The 19,495-nt window shown below is 44.1% G+C and overlaps 1 protein-coding gene across 1 annotated transcript in view; it reads left to right on the top strand.

Moving 5' to 3' along the window:
* LOC144142448 (large neutral amino acids transporter small subunit 2) overlaps window positions 1–19,495 on the top strand; it is a 113,543-nt gene that overhangs the window by 89,816 nt on the left and 4,232 nt on the right. The window contains exons 3-11 of the mRNA XM_077673967.1: window positions 1,469–1,594; window positions 6,766–6,859; window positions 7,752–7,796; window positions 9,074–9,197; window positions 9,664–9,767; window positions 12,549–12,645; window positions 14,203–14,352; window positions 16,651–16,735; window positions 18,266–18,358. Of these exons, the coding sequence (XP_077530093.1) occupies window positions 1,469–1,594; window positions 6,766–6,859; window positions 7,752–7,796; window positions 9,074–9,197; window positions 9,664–9,767; window positions 12,549–12,645; window positions 14,203–14,352; window positions 16,651–16,735; window positions 18,266–18,358 (918 nt within the window). The remainder of the gene's footprint in view (window positions 1–1,468; window positions 1,595–6,765; window positions 6,860–7,751; window positions 7,797–9,073; window positions 9,198–9,663; window positions 9,768–12,548; window positions 12,646–14,202; window positions 14,353–16,650; window positions 16,736–18,265; window positions 18,359–19,495) is intronic.

A 19,495-nucleotide genomic window follows, 5' to 3' on the forward strand; every position in this document is an offset into this window, starting at 1 on the left:
CAAAAGGAGCCAGGCTTGATCAGAGTCAGAAATGAAGCACTCCTTTTTCACCTGAGGTAAAATACCATTAGCCTCACCTTGCATTCAGAAAAGAAAAGCGCGAAAGCTTTCTTAACATTCGCGATATTTTATTTCTTCCCTTAATATATTTTGCAAAATATTTAAATTTTAACTTTCCTTAACATTTTTATTGGAACTTTTGTTATGCGGTTTTTTGTTGGTTTAACCCCATAAGGATTACATGAGGGTTCTCTCAGGTCGCTGTTGGCGTCCTATCTCACTGTCATTCTTTCATTTCAATTTCCTCCGCAGTAATTCATTGCTTCGTTACTCACAGCTCAAAATTTACCGCAAGTTACCTCATACTTCTGCCTTTCTTTCCGAGTTCAGAATTCACAGCGAAACGCGCACTTTTCAACTATTCCTTGCTCAGGGAACCAAGTGAGCCAACCTTGACTACGAAATGCGCCTGGATGAACGCATCAGACCACTTAAAAAAATATTTTAAAAGACGTGAGTTATCGCAGAGCTTGTGCGTGAAGCCTCCATCGTACACTCACGAAAGAATTGAAAAATTGTCGAATGCAACACTGTGGGCACTGCTGGACTATTGTACTAAATTTGGTTCGAACGCATGGCACAACCGGAGAAAAAAAAAAGACAGAACAGAGACGAAACACATTAGGGAAGGGTAAAAATGCCTCTGTCTTGTCTTTCACTGGGGGTAAGGCGCTGTGCCGGAATATAATAAGACGGTTCATGGAGGGACGAGATCAGAATTTCCCAGCAAATAATTTCAAAACGCATCCATGTGGTCGCAAAGTAGAGTCACGACAAATAAAAAGACAGAATTTTGCTTTTGACTCGTTTAACGCCCGGCCCCGTACTAGTTTCTTGACAATTAAGCATGTTTGAAAAATTTGTGCTAGTTTCTTGACCATGAAGCATATTTGAAAAATTTGTCTTGGCTGTCTCATAACATACAAGGTGCATTCCGAATTTAGTAGTCGACTTGGTAGGCAATGCACCACATTTTGTAGAATCGAATGCTGTCGTCGCAACCGTAAGGAAGTGGCTTGCCTCGGCTAGTTTCGCGTTTGGCTAGAGCGGCGGCAAAGTGCACAACAAATGTTTGTGTGTGTAAAAAATATAACTAGCTGAAACTTGGCTTTGCTTTTGCTAATATTATGTTGTTTTCCGCATCTCTTGTGGATTCTACGAACATAAACAGGAAGTGTTACTTTGAGACTGTTCCTCGTATTTTCTTTGTTGTTTGGCCCTCGTCCTTCTTGGCTAAACCTCCTCAGTGGGTATGTGCCAGTTTAGTTTAGGTATGCGTTAGAATTTTACTGTGTAGAGGACAACAGAACGCGAGATGAAGCGAAGAATGTAACTAGACATTCACTGAGAAAAGCTTTGCATTGAAACCAAGTGCGCGTTTTAACTTTGTTCATTTTTTTCCATGCAGCTCTGTTGACCTTCGTGAACTGCTGGGATGTGAAATGGTCGACCCGCGTCCAGGACTTCTTCACCTACGGCAAGCTGATCGCCCTGGCCACCATCATCATCACCGGAGTCGTGCAGCTGTGCTACGGTGAGCTCCGCTGCTGAGTTCTAGCATCTTTGTTTCACTTCAAAATAATGCCTAAACCACTCAATCTAAAATAAATCTTAACTCTAAGACCACAAGCGAACGCCACATTCACCCAGCAAGCACCACCCTCATTTTTTTGCAAAGCAGTACCTATTCTGTGTACCAGATCACACGATAATGTGCAGCATCATTCCGTGAATCAGGCGACAGGAGGAACCAGACGACAAAGTGTTGCAGCTTCATTCTGTAGAGGGTACGACGGTATGATTAATCGTCATTCATGTAAACCAACGTAATTGATGCCAAACGTTTCTTACTTACAAAAATAATAGGTATAACTGGCTTAGGAGAACATTTTAAAGTCAACAATTCCCTTTGAAAAAAAAACTTTGGAACTTCTGAGGTTCTAACCCAGGTCATTAGAGTCGAAACCCAACACTCTACCACTTTGCCACGGACGCCGATGTGTGAAGCTTTTTAGCAATACCTAAAAGCGGGAAATAGCACTGCGACCTGCTCCACCGATTTAGTCTGTGGTCTGGTCCACAGAACAGGCAGCGAGCGTTTGCAACACCTTACTCGTCGCTGCAGCGGAAGACATCGTAAACGGCCCTGCCAAACGACGTCACGAAGTTTCGGAAATAATGAGGCATCACGGGTCTCTCACGCCTATTTACACCCATAGCTACAGCTTCCATCGGAGCCGCATAAATCAACGGATTGGCCGCAGCTGGCGAGACGCTTTTTGCAGCGGGTACACGGACAGGTCATGCTCCTCGCTTCTCGCTCGCGGCCGCGCCAAACATCGAGGCGTTAATGAAGTTGAAGGAGACCAACGAACGAAGATTGCAGCCTTCGGCTGCATGGCCCGATGAAGGATGCGGATGACAACAGAGGCAGGTAGTGGCAGAAGCGGTGGCCGGAACAGTCAGAGACCGAGAGCGCGTCAATTGTACCCGTGGCCATCGAAGGGTGACTAACAACCACTCTTGCGAGACGGGGACGGGCCGTACGCTATTCATCCCAGCGGTTCACGAGCAGCTCATGCCAGGCGTGCGCCCGTTTGGGCGTGATACCCAGAACTTTGTTTTTTCAGCGCGCGCAAGCTTTTTTATCCGTTACGCCTTAATTAAAACGCACTTTGCGCGTTTGTGCTTTCTCTAATGGACGCCAGTGAGGCACGGACTTGGGGTGCGTTGACAACAGCAGTGCGGATGATTTCCGCTTCATTGTTTACAAACTGGACCGCTCGTGTGTTTGTTTTATATTATTTGCACGTGGAGGGTGGGCTAGCCAACTAATGATCTAAGCGAGTGCGCATCTGCACAACCCACGGGCATTGCACCCTTCTGGGGGCCAGCGAGGTAGCCGCGAGTTTTCCCGGTAGCTTTGTCTTCCTAATGTTACGCGTGCTTCCTGTTGGGCGCAGTCTTTTCCTGGTGCCTCTCCCCAGCTGCTCATTGCGCCGTGTGCGTCAAATACAGACAGAGAGAGCAGAGCACTGCGGACAGCAACAAAACAAGAATTTAAAGCAGGCATTACCGCGGTTATATAAAATTGAGGTGTCCGTACACTGCTGCCACCCGTCTGATTCCGCGTCCCTGGCGGAATGGGTCTGCTTTGTTGAGGATTCCTGAATGTACGCAATCTGTTGGTGTGATCAGCGTCACGTGACATGCTTCAAACGATGTTTACTTGGTCACTGGCGACATTTTTACGCGCTGCATCTACAGTAATCTCCTCACCATGTTGGCTATTATGGAGCTAATGGAGGCATTCTATAATTTCTGCAGAAGTATCATCATCATTATCACTCGAAAAGTTTCACTGGGAAATCGCTCGTGGAACAGGATTCGTGCTTTCCCGTCGGCGTATATGCATTTCTTAGTCAATACAGGCAGCCGTCACCTGAGCTTGCTTATGGGGGTTACATCACAGCATAAGCGTACCTAAAGCACACAAAGCCAGCCGAACTGAAATAAATAACAGCCAAAACGGACCTGCAATGGTCGAAAATCACGGTGTAGAAAACTATTCAACAGAAATAGCCGAAACCGACCTAAAAGGGGAAAACCCTCAAAAAGGTACAAGAAGCAGTAGCTGAAACTGGCCAAAAGGCGACTAAAATACCCGAAATCCCATTTTCAATGCGTAAAGATGTCATAAATAGATTATATGCGTGATAACAAATGTTAATATTCAAATATGACAAACCCTTGAAAATGAAAAAAAAAACGGTAACGTGATTCGAACCCGGGTTAGGGTGTTTGCTTCGCAGGAGCGGAAATACTACACTGCGAGACCAAGCGGTTCTGAGAGATTAAATTGAGGGCCACATGCACGTGGGCATAGCTTCCTAGATGGCGCCATGCGTCGCTTGGCTGCGCTGACTAGGAAACGCCTATACGTTCCCCGTCGCTTACAAATGGTGCTCATCATCGCTCGTCCCTAGGCTTCCTTGAAAAGGGTTTCTCCGCCTTCTGGTTGGGCGAAGGTATGACAGCAAAGTCATCAAAGGCGGAAGCTCCAGCCTTTACCTTTAATTATACTGATAACTTAAGCTGAAAAATGCAAAAGGCAAGCCAAAAGAAAGCAATCCAATTACGTTCATCTAATGAAGGGCTACATTTTCTGGTAAAGCCCTTGCTATTCTTTCAGCTCCACTTTTCCGATTCCTAATTTGGGCTTGGCTGCACAGCCTTCCACAATTCAAAATTATCCTTAGGTGCCCGTAATTGTTCAAGAGTAATGAACGAAGCATTTAAAAATTCGGTTAAGTCAGTTAAGAATGTAGGTTATTTAAGATTGTTTTTCTTTCTTGTTCTATATGACTTCAACGAAAAATGAAAAACAAGAAAGTTAGTAACCGACACAAGTAACAAGACAGGAAGATAACGCCTTTTGCGTTCTGGCTGCAACAAGGCAGGCTGCCTAAATTTTAAAGCGAAGCTTTCTTGATCTCACTTACCGTGGTATCTTAGCCTAACTGCCCTGCAGGAAATTCAAATTTACACAATGAAAGGGCAATATAATTATGATGATGATGAAAGAAAGAAAGAAAGAAAGAAAGAAAGAAAGAAAGAAAGAAAGAAAGAAAGAAAGAAAGAAAGATTCCTGTAGTCAGAACGAAATCAGGGTCCCTCGCGTTATAAACCCGACGTCTATGCAATCGCGTCTTCATCGTATTCGGGTCACTCAGTATCTCCTTAGGGTTGGTTGCGTGGGCGTTGGCTTTGGACACCGTCTGAGTTGACGTAGACTTTGGCTTTGGGCTTTGACAGCTTGGATTTTCGACTATGAAGACAATGCGGGTGGGGTAATTCAGAATTCATGTGAGGAATTCGTGTTCTGTCACCTGAGATTGGACTTTGACTCAAAGGCAGTTTGCCCATGGACCGTTCACTGCAGCGTCATAGATTGCAGCGTCATGCAGCGTTGATTGCAGCGTTTCCACATTGACCGACTTTGATTGCAGCGTCATAGACTTTGGCACTTCGCAATTTGGCTTTCGCAAAGAAAAAAGCTTGGCATTTTCGTCCCGTCGCTTGTCCCGTCGTCTTTCTGTGTCCGTGTTTTATTTCGCGCTGTAGCATCTTTTGCAATGAACTACCAACTCGCCCAACCGTACACCTCGTTAAGTTTCAACCGACGTCGTCGTTCGACGAAGGGGCTTCTGATATTTCTAACAAGACCCCTGTGGAGAAAACAGCACGTTAATAGCAGTCAAACTACGAATCGGCATCCTTATTCCTCCTTGACAGAAATAGTTACGTGTATCCACATAATTATTGGCTATCATCCTGTTTTTGTTAAATAATCCGCAGGACATTCGTGGCAAAATTTAACCATCAAAGCTGTTGAGCTTGATCCTTACGAAGAATGTCATCACTTTCCCACTAGCATTTTCCGCTCACCCACGCAGAACGTTGGCCTAACGACGTATGATATAGGCATTGCAACATGCAGTGCCATATACCCATCAAATTTTTATTGGGGCTGGCTAGGTTTTGTAAAATTCAGTCGCACATACTTTCAGGCTTGGCATCTCTTCTGCGTTACACTTTTTTACACTTTCGGAGTACATTTACTCTGGTCATAAACTGCGTTACGTTTTACGCGAACATCACAAAAACAAAATGTAGCAGAACACAGTACGCCGGCTACAACTTTAAACAACAAGTGCCGAGTAATGTTTACTGGACATTTCCTAAATAACTGTAGGAGTTTATGCTAGCGTCACATTTTTCACTGTCTTTCGTTGGGAGCCAGTTCCTTGCCGCCTCATTTCGTTCTCAAAGACGCGCCGACGACTGTCTTGCGTGCAGCTTTTCTCCTCACTAGCTTGTCGTTTTATAGAAGCACATATTAGTTAATCATTAGTACACTTTCGTTGTGACATTGGGTTGGTTCGCCCAATTTAGTAAGCCACACGAGCGTGTTTATTGTTTTAGTCGAGTAAAAATATTGATTGCTACTACCTAATTGTGATATTCATCTGTTTATATTTCTCGAGCATGTTTTTTAAAGTCACCCCTACGAACACTACATTTGCGTGTAGGTAGTGCGATGGTTTTGTCTACGTCGTACTAATTGCTGGGTGCGGTCCTCTTGTCTCCCAAAGTGACACGTCGCCATATCACAAATGCTTTTTTGTTTTCATGTTGTTTCGAGTACCCCACCTTCACCCTTTTGGACGTCACATGGCGGCTTCGAGTGTGGGAGGCGTAGGAAGATTAGGGGCACCCACATAAGCAATTTGATGAGCTCAAGGCGCGTGTATTCGCAGAATAACGAGCCGTTACCGCTGCCAGACATGGTGTATTGTCCTTGGGTGGCGTCTGTTTTTGTTTGACAGAAGCCTGTGTTGGAGCTCTGAATGAAAACATTCATTAAGGTAGTTTACAACCTCGCCCACAGATAACGCGAGTTTGATGTACGCGTAAGTTCGTAATTATAAAGCCAGACATAAACAGAGACATGTACAGGCATTGTACTGGAACAAGTAGAACAGTATATTTATCTTCAGCAGTCCAAACGTTTTTTACACAAATGCATGTCCACTATTGTGTGACCGTCGAAACGTAAACTAACCATTTTTGTCCTCCTTAATGCACCCTACTTTATTCAGCGCGTCTTATTGTCTTTTTGGTCGCTTTCTTTGTCATATTCAGGAAACACCCAGTACTTCAACTTTGAGAACACCGAGACTGACGTCACAAAAATAGCGCTGTCCTTTTACTCGGGGTTATTCGCTTACAACGGCTGGTAAGTTCATTTTTTATCTCTGTTGACATTCATTATGCCAAAACCAAGATTGAAACGCCCTATATCCTGAATGCTTAAGACGTTGCGTTGGAACTAATACTGAAACGCCTGTATGAAAAACCATTGCCTATTGCCTTTTGGCCTCTTCGTGCTTCCGGCTGATTCACCGTTGTATGCCGACAAAAGCGTCGTAACTCACGTATTAGCACTACAATTTAACTTCTAACCGCAGTGCGGTCAAAAAAGATTCTGTTTACCGGCGAGCAATAAAAAGACTGCATAAACTACTTTTGCAGCCAGGTACTTTTGCTTCAGTTCATGCTAATATCCCATCTTAATCTTACAATCCAGTTGAGAAAAGTATTATCTTGCCTAAAAGGATAGTATGCTTATGTATCTCCAATAAAATATGTTTTGGTTCCATGCGACTGCATACCAAAGTACAGGTTCTATGCGACTGCATAGCACAGGAATTTTACCTGTGCTAATTTCGTCGCATTGTTCAGCATCAAAGCTTCATTATAATTTGTTTTAAAGAGTCCATAAATACCCACGACCACAATAGAAAAAAGAAATTACATCCAACTAGACTACACATGTAAAGTTCGAGAACAATAACCAGGAGCTCTAAGTGTAGTCAGAAAGGAAAAGAAGTGCACATAATCACCAATCCTGCTCGTGTCTCGTGCTCGCGTAACAGTGCAAACAATAGTATAACGTGAGCATTACACAACTGTAGTATAATTTGTACATTCGCCCTTATCGTTACTTTTACAAAGAAATCCACGAAAAATATATTGCCAACCTGCGAGCAGAATGTATTTTTTACACTTCGGGTACTTTTTGTACCTGATTTGGTGTGAAACTTCTAAGACAATGTTTGTGTTCTCAGGAACTACTTGAACTTCGTCATTGAAGAGCTCAAGGATCCCCACAGGTAAGAAAAATAACTAATCTTAGAGCACAAAAACAGTAAGTCATATCAGGAGTGTACACGGCTTGTTGTATATATTAAGGCGAAAGCACTAAGTGGGTCATTGTGCGAAAACGTGCTGTTGCTGTAACGATTGTTGTTTGTAGTTGTTGGCACAGTTGCTGTTCCGTCAAGAAAATGTCCGCCGCAGTAAACAGTAAATAAATAGAAAACACATGGGATCCGATGGGATGTGAACCCGGGTCTGCACAGTAGTAGCTAAATGCTCTACCAACTGTTATAACTTTCTTTTTTTTTCTTTACTGCATGGAAAACTGCCCTTAATACAGCCTACAAAAATTATGAGTCATCCAAGCAGATGCACATCTTACTGTATAGGAGAACCCGCTCAAACGTAATGACAATACGAAGACATTGCCTTGTCAAGCAAACAAAAGAATACACAAAAATTGGGGCAAGCACAAATGCATCCGAACGTTGCCAGTTGTAGAAAAAAATTGTCTTTGTTGGCGCTTTCTCCGTGGCACATGCACGGTTGGGGGATTGGCCACAAATACGGAGCTTTGATCACACGATCAGGATTGACTGTAGGGTTGTTCAACGCGCCGACGCTACACAGGCGATGAGGTGCGCCGTAGTGGAGGGCTCCGGATGAATTTTTACCTCCTGGGGACCAAAATCTCGTACACATGGGCGTTTTCGCTTTTCGCCTCCATCAGAAAAGCGACCGCTGCGGCCGGGCATCGAACCAGAGTCCTCGTGCTCAGCAGCACAACGCCTTAGCCACTGATCCACCACGGCTTGTTTATAACGCCATCGTAATTTTTTGTACACGAATAAATGCTGTTCCTGGCAGTTTAAGCTGTTTGCCGACTATAGGGGATACTAGATTACAGGAAAACGCTTCACTTTTTGTGCCTGTATTAAATTTACACAATTTTATTGCAAGAAGAATACTTGGCGTAAAAATTACTTTTTATGTTTTATGTTGCCATCTCGTATGGACGAAAATATTGTTACGTGGTGGCAGAGCAGATACCACGAACCATGGTTGATGATGAAGTGATGTATTTACAAGATGAGGTACTCAGTTTACGAAGCGGCTATTACGCAGCCCGCGCTAGCTGCACCTCGCACACAGCTTCTTCCTCGGCGTCATTGTCGTTGATGGTGGGCCTTGGCGCCTTGGGGATTGTCCGCCACGTCCCGTGACAATATTCACCTTGTTTGGTCCGTTCAACGCGCTCGTGGCTGACACGTTCTTCCCTCTTTTCCCGCAGGAACCTTCCCTTGGCCATCTTCATCTCCTGCATCCTTGTGATGGTGGTGTACACGCTCAGCATTGTCGCCTTCCACACCACTCTGTCCGTGCAAGAGGTGCTGGGAGCAGAAGCCGTTGCCGTGGTTCGTGTTTCTTTTCAACTGCTTTTGCTACAGCGAAAAGTGTTTTATCTTCTCTGCGTTCCAGCTTGTGCAACATTGGAAAGCCACTTGTTTTGGGGCTGCTCCTAGAAACTAAAAACAAGGCTCCACTTCTGAATGTGCGCATAGCAAAATAAGCTCGTGTTGAGCATTTGCATATCATATAATCATGACCGCACGCACCATGAGCTTGTTTGCCTTCGCAAAACCTGTAACCCCGGGCAACAGTTCGCCAGCCTTGCGACTTCAGCAAATGAAATAAAAAATGACACTGCACTATAAACGTTTTCTAACCATATTCAATCAACCCCACATGCAGGCTCTGCTCGCCTTACCGTAACCTGTGTTTGTTTGTGTTAACGTCATCTTGAACACGCGGGCGACGTAATAGTGAGAAGCCCTGTACAGAAGAACGCCTATGAAAGGCCTTCACCTCCCCTTTTTGCAGACATTTGCTGAAAAACTCTACGGGTACATGGCTTGGATAGTGCCAGTGTTCGTCGCCATGTCAACGTTCGGAGGCGTCAATGGCATCCTTTTCACCTCTTCTCGGTATGTTTATCCAGTATCTGTTTTATTTCGTCATGTAAGGTTCCACGTTTTTGTTGCGGTGTTTTGTGAGCCAGCTCGATAACTGAACAATCTGAGCCAATAATGTGTTACAATAAACCAAGTTTAAAGCAGGACAAGGTGAACGCATTTGCGAGGAAATGTGTATAAATTTAGGCCATTGAACTTTTTTTTATAAATTGAGGTGTACTATGGTAGTCAGTGGGAAATGGTTCGATGTGCAGCATTGTCATGTGTTATTTAAAGTGTGTTTGTGTACTTTGGGCCACTGCTTACATTGCACCTTACCGGTAGTTGGGATGTGTTTCAGCGCTCTGTACTGCTTACGCAAACGTGGAAGGTGACATCGTAGACCGTCGAAGCTTAGCCGAATCATGCTGTCAATGTGCGTGCTTCGGGCATGCTTGGCCCATGCAAGCAATGCTATACTTCGTTCCAGAAAAGTTTCTTTCGTACATGTATTTGACGGAAAGACATATGTCACGCCATGTTTGTTATGTCATGACAAATATCCCCTCGCTGTACACAAACACGAGCACCAGTTGGATAACCACTCTGACTTCCCTTCTGCTTGTAAAGTCAGAATAGTTATTGTGCGTTGTGCTCGTGTTTGCGGAAAACGAAGGGCTCTTCGTAATTGCGTAACATACACGGTGCCCACTGCAATAACCACCGCCAGAGTGCAGCGGGTGCAAAAAGGCTCCACAAAAAACAATCTTTATCTGATGCTATGTTAATGTAATCATTCATATAAAATATAATTCAAACTAAAGCCGCTTGTTTAGCCACTGCAGGTGCGCTTGCTGACAATGTTCTAATTTTATTCGGGATACTGCAAGCATGTGGGCGCACCGCTCAGCGGATGCCTGTGTGCCTATTAGGCAATGTAATTAAAAAGACAGGAGAACTACCTACAGAAGTATACGTGCATACGACCTAACGTTCTGTTCCATCGCAGTTGCCGTCCGCTTGACACTGTCCGCTGTCTGCAGCACTCCGCGGTCTAGCTTCTCCAACAAAAAATGCAGTTGTGAAAGCTAAAGGACAAGCTGTGTTTAATGTATCTCCCACCACAAGGTGTTGCTGTGGTTGTCTAGGGCTCATCAGGCACGTATTTCGGACATAACTGTACAAAACCTTCGCCACTGAAGTTTGCAGGAACAAGCGGTTTCAGTTACTTTGGCATTATATACTGCCCGACCATTTCGTAAAACTTAACTGCAGATGTCTAGAGTTCTTTTTTCTTAGGTTGGAAAGCCGCCCTGGTTTTCCCGTAGAGAACAATGACCAAATAAACAACACAGCTTTATGTGCAGCCCTCAGCGCAGCGTTAGACCATTCAGCGCGCAGTTTTGTGGCTATCGTTTCCACGGCACAAGCGCAGCGTCGTAAAATCGATACGTCAATGTTGCTCCCATCAGTGAGGAATCATACGCTCGAAGAGGTTTTCGCGGCAAATCGATTTCCACGGGCGATCACCAGGTGGCGTAGCCAGTTTCGAGCAGCGGAGAGGATGCCGCGGGTTTTGCGCCATCTGCCGTAGTCGCACACAAACGGTGGCACCAAAGAACTGAGAGAGAAGGAAAGGTGGTGTGTAAAGCGCACTTCAGCCAAGAGCCTTTAGGAGAAGGTCGGTTTGGTATTCCACTTTTCTTGGTAGCTCTGCGCGGGAGCTGATGGCGCTGGAATGTTCGAAACATTGAGGAAATTGAGGATATCTTAATTGTGTGGAAATTGTTCTTATCGTAAATTACGAGTGTACAATGATATTAAAAGGCAGTTAAAATTTATCCCTCTACCCAAGAAGACGAGAAAATTTTCTGGGTTGTTTCCTGCCTTACTGAATTCTTTAGTATAAATACGAGTCATTACCCAGTGCAATTATTATAATAATAATTTCAGTGATATCATATTTAGAGGAAAGGAATTACTTTAAAGCATAGTGTAAACTGCTTCTTAAAAGTACTTGGCAATGGGTTAACCACGAAATTTCTCAACTGTATTTTTCGCAAGCGTAGCATCCATACAATGACATAAGATCAAATAGGTAAAATTCTCTGTGGGTATCCCCGGCTGTGGTGGGTTAGCACAGCTTGCATTAATTGCTGCGAGAGACCTCGACACCGAGCAAGTTTTCTCTATTATTTCACCCCGGCAAAGAGGAACAACGTTCGGTAGTTTGTGTAGTGATTCAGCCGCCATGTTCTGATCGAAATAAAAAAAATTCAGCTGAATAGCTAACTCCTAGGTTTCACTCCGTGCCGCCTTTGCTATGGCAAAACAGTTGTTTCATGCAAAAACGTCCTATTTCCAATTATGTCTGTTCAAGTGACAGCAAACACGTTTCCTGCATTACACTTGAGATGAAAAGATCATTTATTTACATGAGCGACTTTGAATGAACAAAAAAAAAAAGGCTTTGTCAGTGGCAGGTTGAGAAAAACGTGGAACTCGCACCCGTATCTGGCCATAGTAGTCGCCAGTTTGCCTAATAAGAGCGTCATTTCAGTGCTTCAGGAAGTTGCCGCCAATAGTAGACGACCGCATGTACTATTATGAATGCAAGTAAAAGTTTCCTCGTTTTTTTGCACCCGCTCTGAATCGAAGCATGTGCAGACCAGGTGATTTGTTGAATATTTGTTACTGTCATCGTCGTTTTATTTTGTGCCGTCAGTCTTTCCTACACCGCGTCTTGGGGTATGGAATTTTTTTATCGCACCGTCATTATTACGCACACATCAATGCTACTGTTTCTTCTTGCAGTCTCTTTTATGCCGGTGCTGAACAAGGCCAAATGCCAAGACTTCTCTGCATGATCTCGATTAACCGCCTGACCCCAACACCTGCAGTGCTCGCTATGGTAAGTAGTTGGCATAGCGTTACTTTTACAGACGCTAGTCTTTCTTAGGCTACTTAAACGCAGAAATTTTGGTCTGTCTCTCTGTCTTTGTGACTCGATTCAGCCACCCGGCCAAAGCAAAACAAAGGCTGCGCAATAGCCTTATATACTCACAGCCAAAAAATCCGATGTCTGTGTTCATACTTGTCAACATTGTTGAACAGGAACAAGACATTACACAAATATAAGTCAACAAGTCAATACATAAGTGACATTTTCAGTGTTCCTTTATTAAAAAATCCGTGGATGTTTGGTTTTTGCGATAGTAAATGAAATACTACATCAACAGCAGAAAACCGCTGCCTGCTGTTATCTGCGCCACCTCCTGGCGGAATTCAAGAAGTGAAACGGCAATAGCAACGAAAGGTTCCTCTAGATTGGATCCACATTACGCTTGGAACGCTCGTGGAGTAGGGCAACGTGGTTCTATAAACGTTGTAGTAGGGTGCCTCGATTCACGCGCGTCTCCACTGTACGGCAGCGCTGGCATCGAGGCATCCGACTTGAAGCAGGGGATCAAGCAGTGGATCGCGGTAAATTTAAATTTACTTGAGTAGACCTCTTGTTATCTTGGGAGGAACGAGACGGAAGAGGAATAGCATGAGAGGTGAGCGGGAAAGAGAAGGGAGGCATTTACTTGGCAGGGGCGCCAGTCGACGATTGTCTTTCGTCAACATTTGCAACGAAAGCAGCAGATGCGTAGCCATTTTTTTACAAATAACAATGACATGCAATCTGTGTGCTGTATACTTCTGGTACCTCCACAGCCACCCCTGGGTGCACCAATAAATTAAATACACGAAATAAATCCGTTTAAAATCTTTGCCTGTGCAACTGTTAACCTATAGTACTGCTCTTCAAATGCTTTAAAATGCTCAGTCTGATAGCAAAGCTCACTTCCGATTTATTACGCTGTAGGACTCGGGGCTAGCTGCCATGCATAATCAACGCCACTTCCTGCTTACTGTAAAACCATTTTTGATCAATCAATCAATCAATTAATCTTTATTTGGTATCAACAACACCAACACAAATACCAGGGGCACAAACAAAAAGCCAGAAAAAGAAGGCTTGACGGGGTCTGTGCCCCTTTCGTAGCAATGTACAAAAAATTTACATGCCCCAAAAAGAGCCACCACGCTTCGGTACCTTCTTAAACTTTGACCAGCGTGAAAAGACATAACGCCCTTTCGTGACGCCGAACATCGCCACCGATCAAACGATGTCACTAAACTCCCCTTCACAAAATGACAAAAAGAGGACGCTCTCATGTGAATCCGATATACGCTCTTCCCCTTACCAGGTTAAAGTTTGCGAATTAAGCTTTGCACATTGAACTGCGCTCCTTGCACAGATTGCAGAGTACTAAATATTTTCGTATCAAAATGATGGTTCACGTCTACCAGTACGCTATGTCGACGATTGAATATATTCACATACACCTTACCTATTATGATATTCTATGCACTTGCGGGCTTTATGGAGCAAGCGATTAACCCTGAATTTTTCGTTTCGCAGTGCCTGCTGTCGCTCGTATACCTGTGCAGCAGCGACATCTTCGCCCTAATCACGTACGTCGGCTTCGCCACATGGCTGGCCATCGGTCTCGCGGTGGCTACGCTGCCGTACTTCCGCTGGAAGGCCCCCAACCTCAAGAGGCCCATCAAGGTAAGCATCGTGATCGCACTTGCACTTATTATAGCAGTTCGTCGAAATTTGTTTCGCTCTCGAAGCAATAGCGCACAGCATCATCATCATCATCATCACCATGAGCCTGTTTGTGTCCACTGCAGGACGAAAGCCTCTCCCAAAGATTTCCAGCCACGCCTATCGAGTGCCAGCTGAGTCAATGTTTTTCCTCCAAATTTTCGCAGTTCATCTCGCCAACGAGTTGATAGCCGACCCTAGCGCGTTTGCGGTCTATTGGCAGCCAGTCTGTCAAACGGATGGTCCACCTGTTGTGCCTCATTCGCATTCCGTGACCAGCCCATGCCCATTTCCTTCGCTTAATTTGAACAATAGTGTCCTCCACCTTGGTCTGTTCCCTAATCCATGCGGCTGTTTTCCTGTCCCTCAACGTGACCCCTAGCATTCGGCGTTTCATCACCAGTGGTGCCGATCAAAGTTTGGTTTCAGGTCGTTTAGTGAGACGCCAAGTTTCTGCCCCATAAGTCATAACTGGAAGAACGGATTGATTGAATACAAGCTTTTCGAGTGACAGGGGAAGCTTAAAAGTGAGGATGTCGGAGCTCTTACCAAACGCTGCCCACCCCATGCTTATTCTGCGGGTAATTTCCCTTTTAAGGTTTGGATCAGCAGCTATGACTTGCCCAAGATAAACATATTCGGTGAATGTTTCCACAGCATACCTCTCTTGAAAAACATGATACAAGATATAGCAACTATCATGCACCAAGATTGTAAGAAAGAGCATTGGAGTTACTCGAAAAAAACTTAGTGCATTTTTCCAGAAAAGTGGAGTAGTAGCCAGCGATTTTTTGTTAAAGAGATCCATAAGTTAGTTGTAATTAATCATCCAACTTGATAAGTACTGTCCAAGTCATTGAAGTGTCAACGAGGCACTTGTAGGTACCCACGAGAAGAGTCTAGCTGCGGTATTTTCAGCGACGAACTAACTGCGTACTCATTTATACGGCCGGATGAAGAAACCCCGCGAAATATGAGAAATATCACGAGACGACACTCCCGCCTGGATCATGAAGCAGCGCCCACGAACAGTCTTTCTCTGAGCGAGCCAGATTGAAATACAGGAAAGAAATAAGGAGGAAATCGCGACCGCGTTTGTGCCTTATCTGCCACACGCGCCCCTCGAAACTTCCTGTTGCTGCTCCTTTCATGTCATTATCAAGGTGATGCGCTGCCACTTCGTGTGTGTGACAGGCAAAGACCTTGCTTTCAATCAGCTTATTTGAGGGCACTGGTTTATGATGCGGGCGGGAGCGCCATCACATATTTTTTTTATATTCCGGGGGTTTCTTTCTCAGCCACAAAAAAATGAGTACGTCATTAATATGTCGCTCAAAGTACCGCAGTTAGATGCCCCTCGTGGGTACCTGCAAGTGCCTCATTGACACTGTAATTATCGGGACAGTACTTCCCGAGTTGGATAATTAGTTAGAATTATCAATTACGAAAAAATTACTGGCGACTACTTCACTTTACTGGAAACATTGAGCAGTAGGTTTTCTTCGAGTGATGCCATCGCTCTCTTTTTAATATCTTGTTGCACGGTAGTTGGGACATCCTGTGTAAACGAGCTTCTCCCCAAGACGTTATTTTACGACCCTATCTTGATGATCTAATGGGTGCATTTGTCTTGGCGCGAAATAAGGGCTCACTCGATGCGTAGAAAATCAATGCCCAACCTTGGTATGCAACAATGCGCCACGATGTGCCATCACACACAACCTGTCCCTGACATACAAAGAATAGAGTCAGAAGTCTTTCAAACAGCTTACCTTTTAACTGCTTCATAGAAGTTGAACACGCCATTCTGGACTTCTGTCTAATAATTTATATGAAAGTGTTTCGTAGGATTGTACAAGCCAGATGACTTCTCCTTTCATTCTAAGACAAACGCCAATGCGAGACAGAACAATCGTATGAAAAACGTTTTTGCTACTAAGACACCGCAGGCCTGTCAAAGTATGGGTATTCGAGTTGGTGGTCATCGCTGGTTTGGTAAAATTGATGTAGAATACTTTGATGCTATTACTGAAGGTATCGCCGTTTGTTTTCTATATACTTTTGTGCTGGTATGGTTTCAGCGTTGAGTCGCTCGCTGCGTGACTTCTATTGCGCTCACGAAGTCTCTACATATTTTACCTCCAACTATTCAGCGTTGCATAATAAAACTGAAGAAACCTCGGGTGCACCTGAAGAATAAATTGCCGCAATATTGTTCACCACACCATCTGCTTATCTGGCTTTGTGTTACGTTCGCAGGTTAACCTTATCTGGCCCATCATCTACCTGATTGCCACTGTCTTTATCACTATTGTGCCCATGATTGCGGAGCCCGTGCAGACAGGTGAGTCCTGTGAAACCACGCGTTCTTCCCATTTAGTTTGTACACAGTACACTAAAACCCCGCTGGTGTACCTAACTGGCCACATGAAGCTGCTGCAGCAACGCTGGTTTTTATTCGAGAACTACAGCTTGCAATTTTTTTAAGGGTGGGGTTCAGGGGCTTAACTTACAGCAACTACAAGCAAACGTCAGTTCGTTGAACGCCTCGGTTTAGAAGTATTTTTTGGATGTCGCCCTCACGGGTTCGCGCTGAATGGGATGATTTTGCAAAAAAAATAGTACGGCCTAATTTCACATTTGTGCTCTTTATCGGGGACACGGTATCCTGGGTCCTAGCGATCCCCTTAAAATTATAACAGGGGTCGCGAGGCAAAACAAATATCTGTTTCATAAAAACACTGCTTTGTACCTACAACAATTAAAGAAGTTTTGACACGAACTTCAAGAAACTAATTTAGGTGTTAACAAAAACATATGAAGTAGTCAGGAGTCACCGGCCACTTTGTCGCTGCGATTTTATCACGCCACTTAAACTCGTGTGTGCCATTGGTGGCCGTCGACCTGCTCCACGGCGAAGTAACGTGACTGTTTGATTGTGGTGATGCCTATAGTTTCGTTTTATCGAACCATCTGAGTGCTAAAAACGTGCAGTTAACACACTGATAAGGATGTCTTAGTATCCCCCCCATTATGCCACTACAGGCGTCGTGCACCGATGTATTTGAAAGTTGCGATATATTTTTTTTTTTCATTTTGGGGGGTAAAACGCGTCTTTCGGGGCAGAAATGCAGTTCAGGGAGTAACCAAAAGCTGCTTGAAATTCAACAAGACTTTACTTTGTCTCCATAGCCCTTTCAAAAAACCTTGGGACGTTGTCTTTGCGCACATGCTCCTTCCATGCAAGCTGTGTGATTAAGAAAGGTTACACGAACCCATAACTACATGCATGCGGAGTAACTACAATCTTCAATCAACCGCAATTATCATTGAAAAGCAGGGCTTTCTAAGTAGTTGCTCATTGTAAGTGGACTCATGCCATTGCGCTGCTTGTCTATCAGTCACGGTTATGCCCGAACATCCTGTATTCTTGACATTCTAATTGTGGTTGCACAAAGAAGAAGCAACGTTTTATTAAATCGGCTGGTATGTACTGGTAGTATCTCTTTTTATATTGCATATAGTCATTATTGCTTCCACAAGTCTTATCAAAGAGCGAGTTTTCATTATTTTGCTGACACGCTGCTTGGGCGCGTCTACTGCACGGAAGATCCTCCTGAGTTTTCCCTAGGTAAAAGGTAGACCACTTGAGGTGATTTTTAACGCATCAGTCCATGTATTTTTTCCTGAGTACCCTTCGTGTTCATCGACCTGAAGCGATTTGGAGGACCGAAAATGAAGCGGTATAGTCGAGTAATAATGCTCCAGCCATAAAGGCAAGGACACAAGGACATCTGGAATGCGTTTTATGGTTATTTTTGTTTCTTCAAACCCTATGAAAATGTCTTTTCGGGTCAATGTTTTATTCTTCCAGGGTTTGGAGCTCTCATCATCGCCACTGGAGCACCTGTCTATTTTGTGTTCGTGTACTGGAAAAACAAGCCGCGGTGGATTCAAGGAACATTCGGTACGCAGTTATCCCTCCAGCGTTCAATTTGCCCTTAGATAGAAGGGTCGCGCAGTCACAAAAAAAGAGACTGCTGAGCCGTACATACGCGCTTATTCACAGTTCTTCCGATGGTGGGCTAGTTTGACATAGTTATATGTACATATTGGTTGAATTAACATTTTGTTATCTCTTGTAGTTTTATTTATGAACAAAGCACTTTGAACTTCTAGACAAATGACGTCGAACTTTTAACATGACTGCAAGGCGTTGATTGGCTATTGTAGCACAAACGTTTGGAAGAACCTCGGCTAATTCTCCATAACGGTGTTTTTCTATTGACAAAAGCTTAATGCGACAAAATTGTTGGGTCGCGTGATTTTGAAGTACGCCGTTCGGAACAAGGCTAACAGTTGCTATATCTCGATTTCGACGCTGACATAAACATTGTGTTACCTTCCGCAACTGCACATAGTGCGGGAGTAAAAGTTCCGGTGCTCGCGCAGCTTTAGTACACTGCGATTGTTTCTTAAGCAAGCTACCACACCAAAATTTTTGTGACACAACACGTGCAGTACAATGCAAGAAAATCGCGAAGGACGATTTCGCTTCTTTAACTGTCGTGAAGTGTACCAAGCGTCTGCAAAAAACCGGTAGCCATAGTCATAGAGATAGTTTTATTTGCACAAAGAGTGTGCCCACCCAGTTGTGTGCACGGCTACACGAAGGTGACTACCTTTACGATAGTGGGCGGAGTAAGCGTGACAACGCAATAAATAAATAATTACAGGTATAGAAGAAAAATCAAACAAATAAACAAAATGTTAGACATCAACAAATAAACAGAGGAGACATTGACAAGGTAGAGAAAGAGCGATAACAGTTTTTCTGTTTCTCGAAGTGAAGGCTAAAACAACCTATCTAAAGCACTATTACGTCAGATGACCAACTTTTTTGCATCAAATAAACAGGAGAAGCGGTACAAACTATACTTGAGATATTCAAACTGATTGTTCACCTCTGTTGTCATAGATATCCGAGCACGTGCCCTCAAATAAGTGCGGTTAATGTTAACATGTTTCCACCTCGCCTTAAGCCTGGGTTAAAGTGCAGAGCAGTATGAATAAAAGGGATTTTGTTTCTACAGCACTGGATAAT

This window comes from Haemaphysalis longicornis, unplaced genomic scaffold (assembly GCF_048455015.1).
Source record: "Haemaphysalis longicornis isolate Haplotype H1 unplaced genomic scaffold, Haemaphysalis longicornis Haplotype H1 scaffold_6, whole genome shotgun sequence".
Classification (NCBI taxonomy): Eukaryota; Metazoa; Arthropoda; class Arachnida; order Ixodida; family Ixodidae; genus Haemaphysalis; species Haemaphysalis longicornis.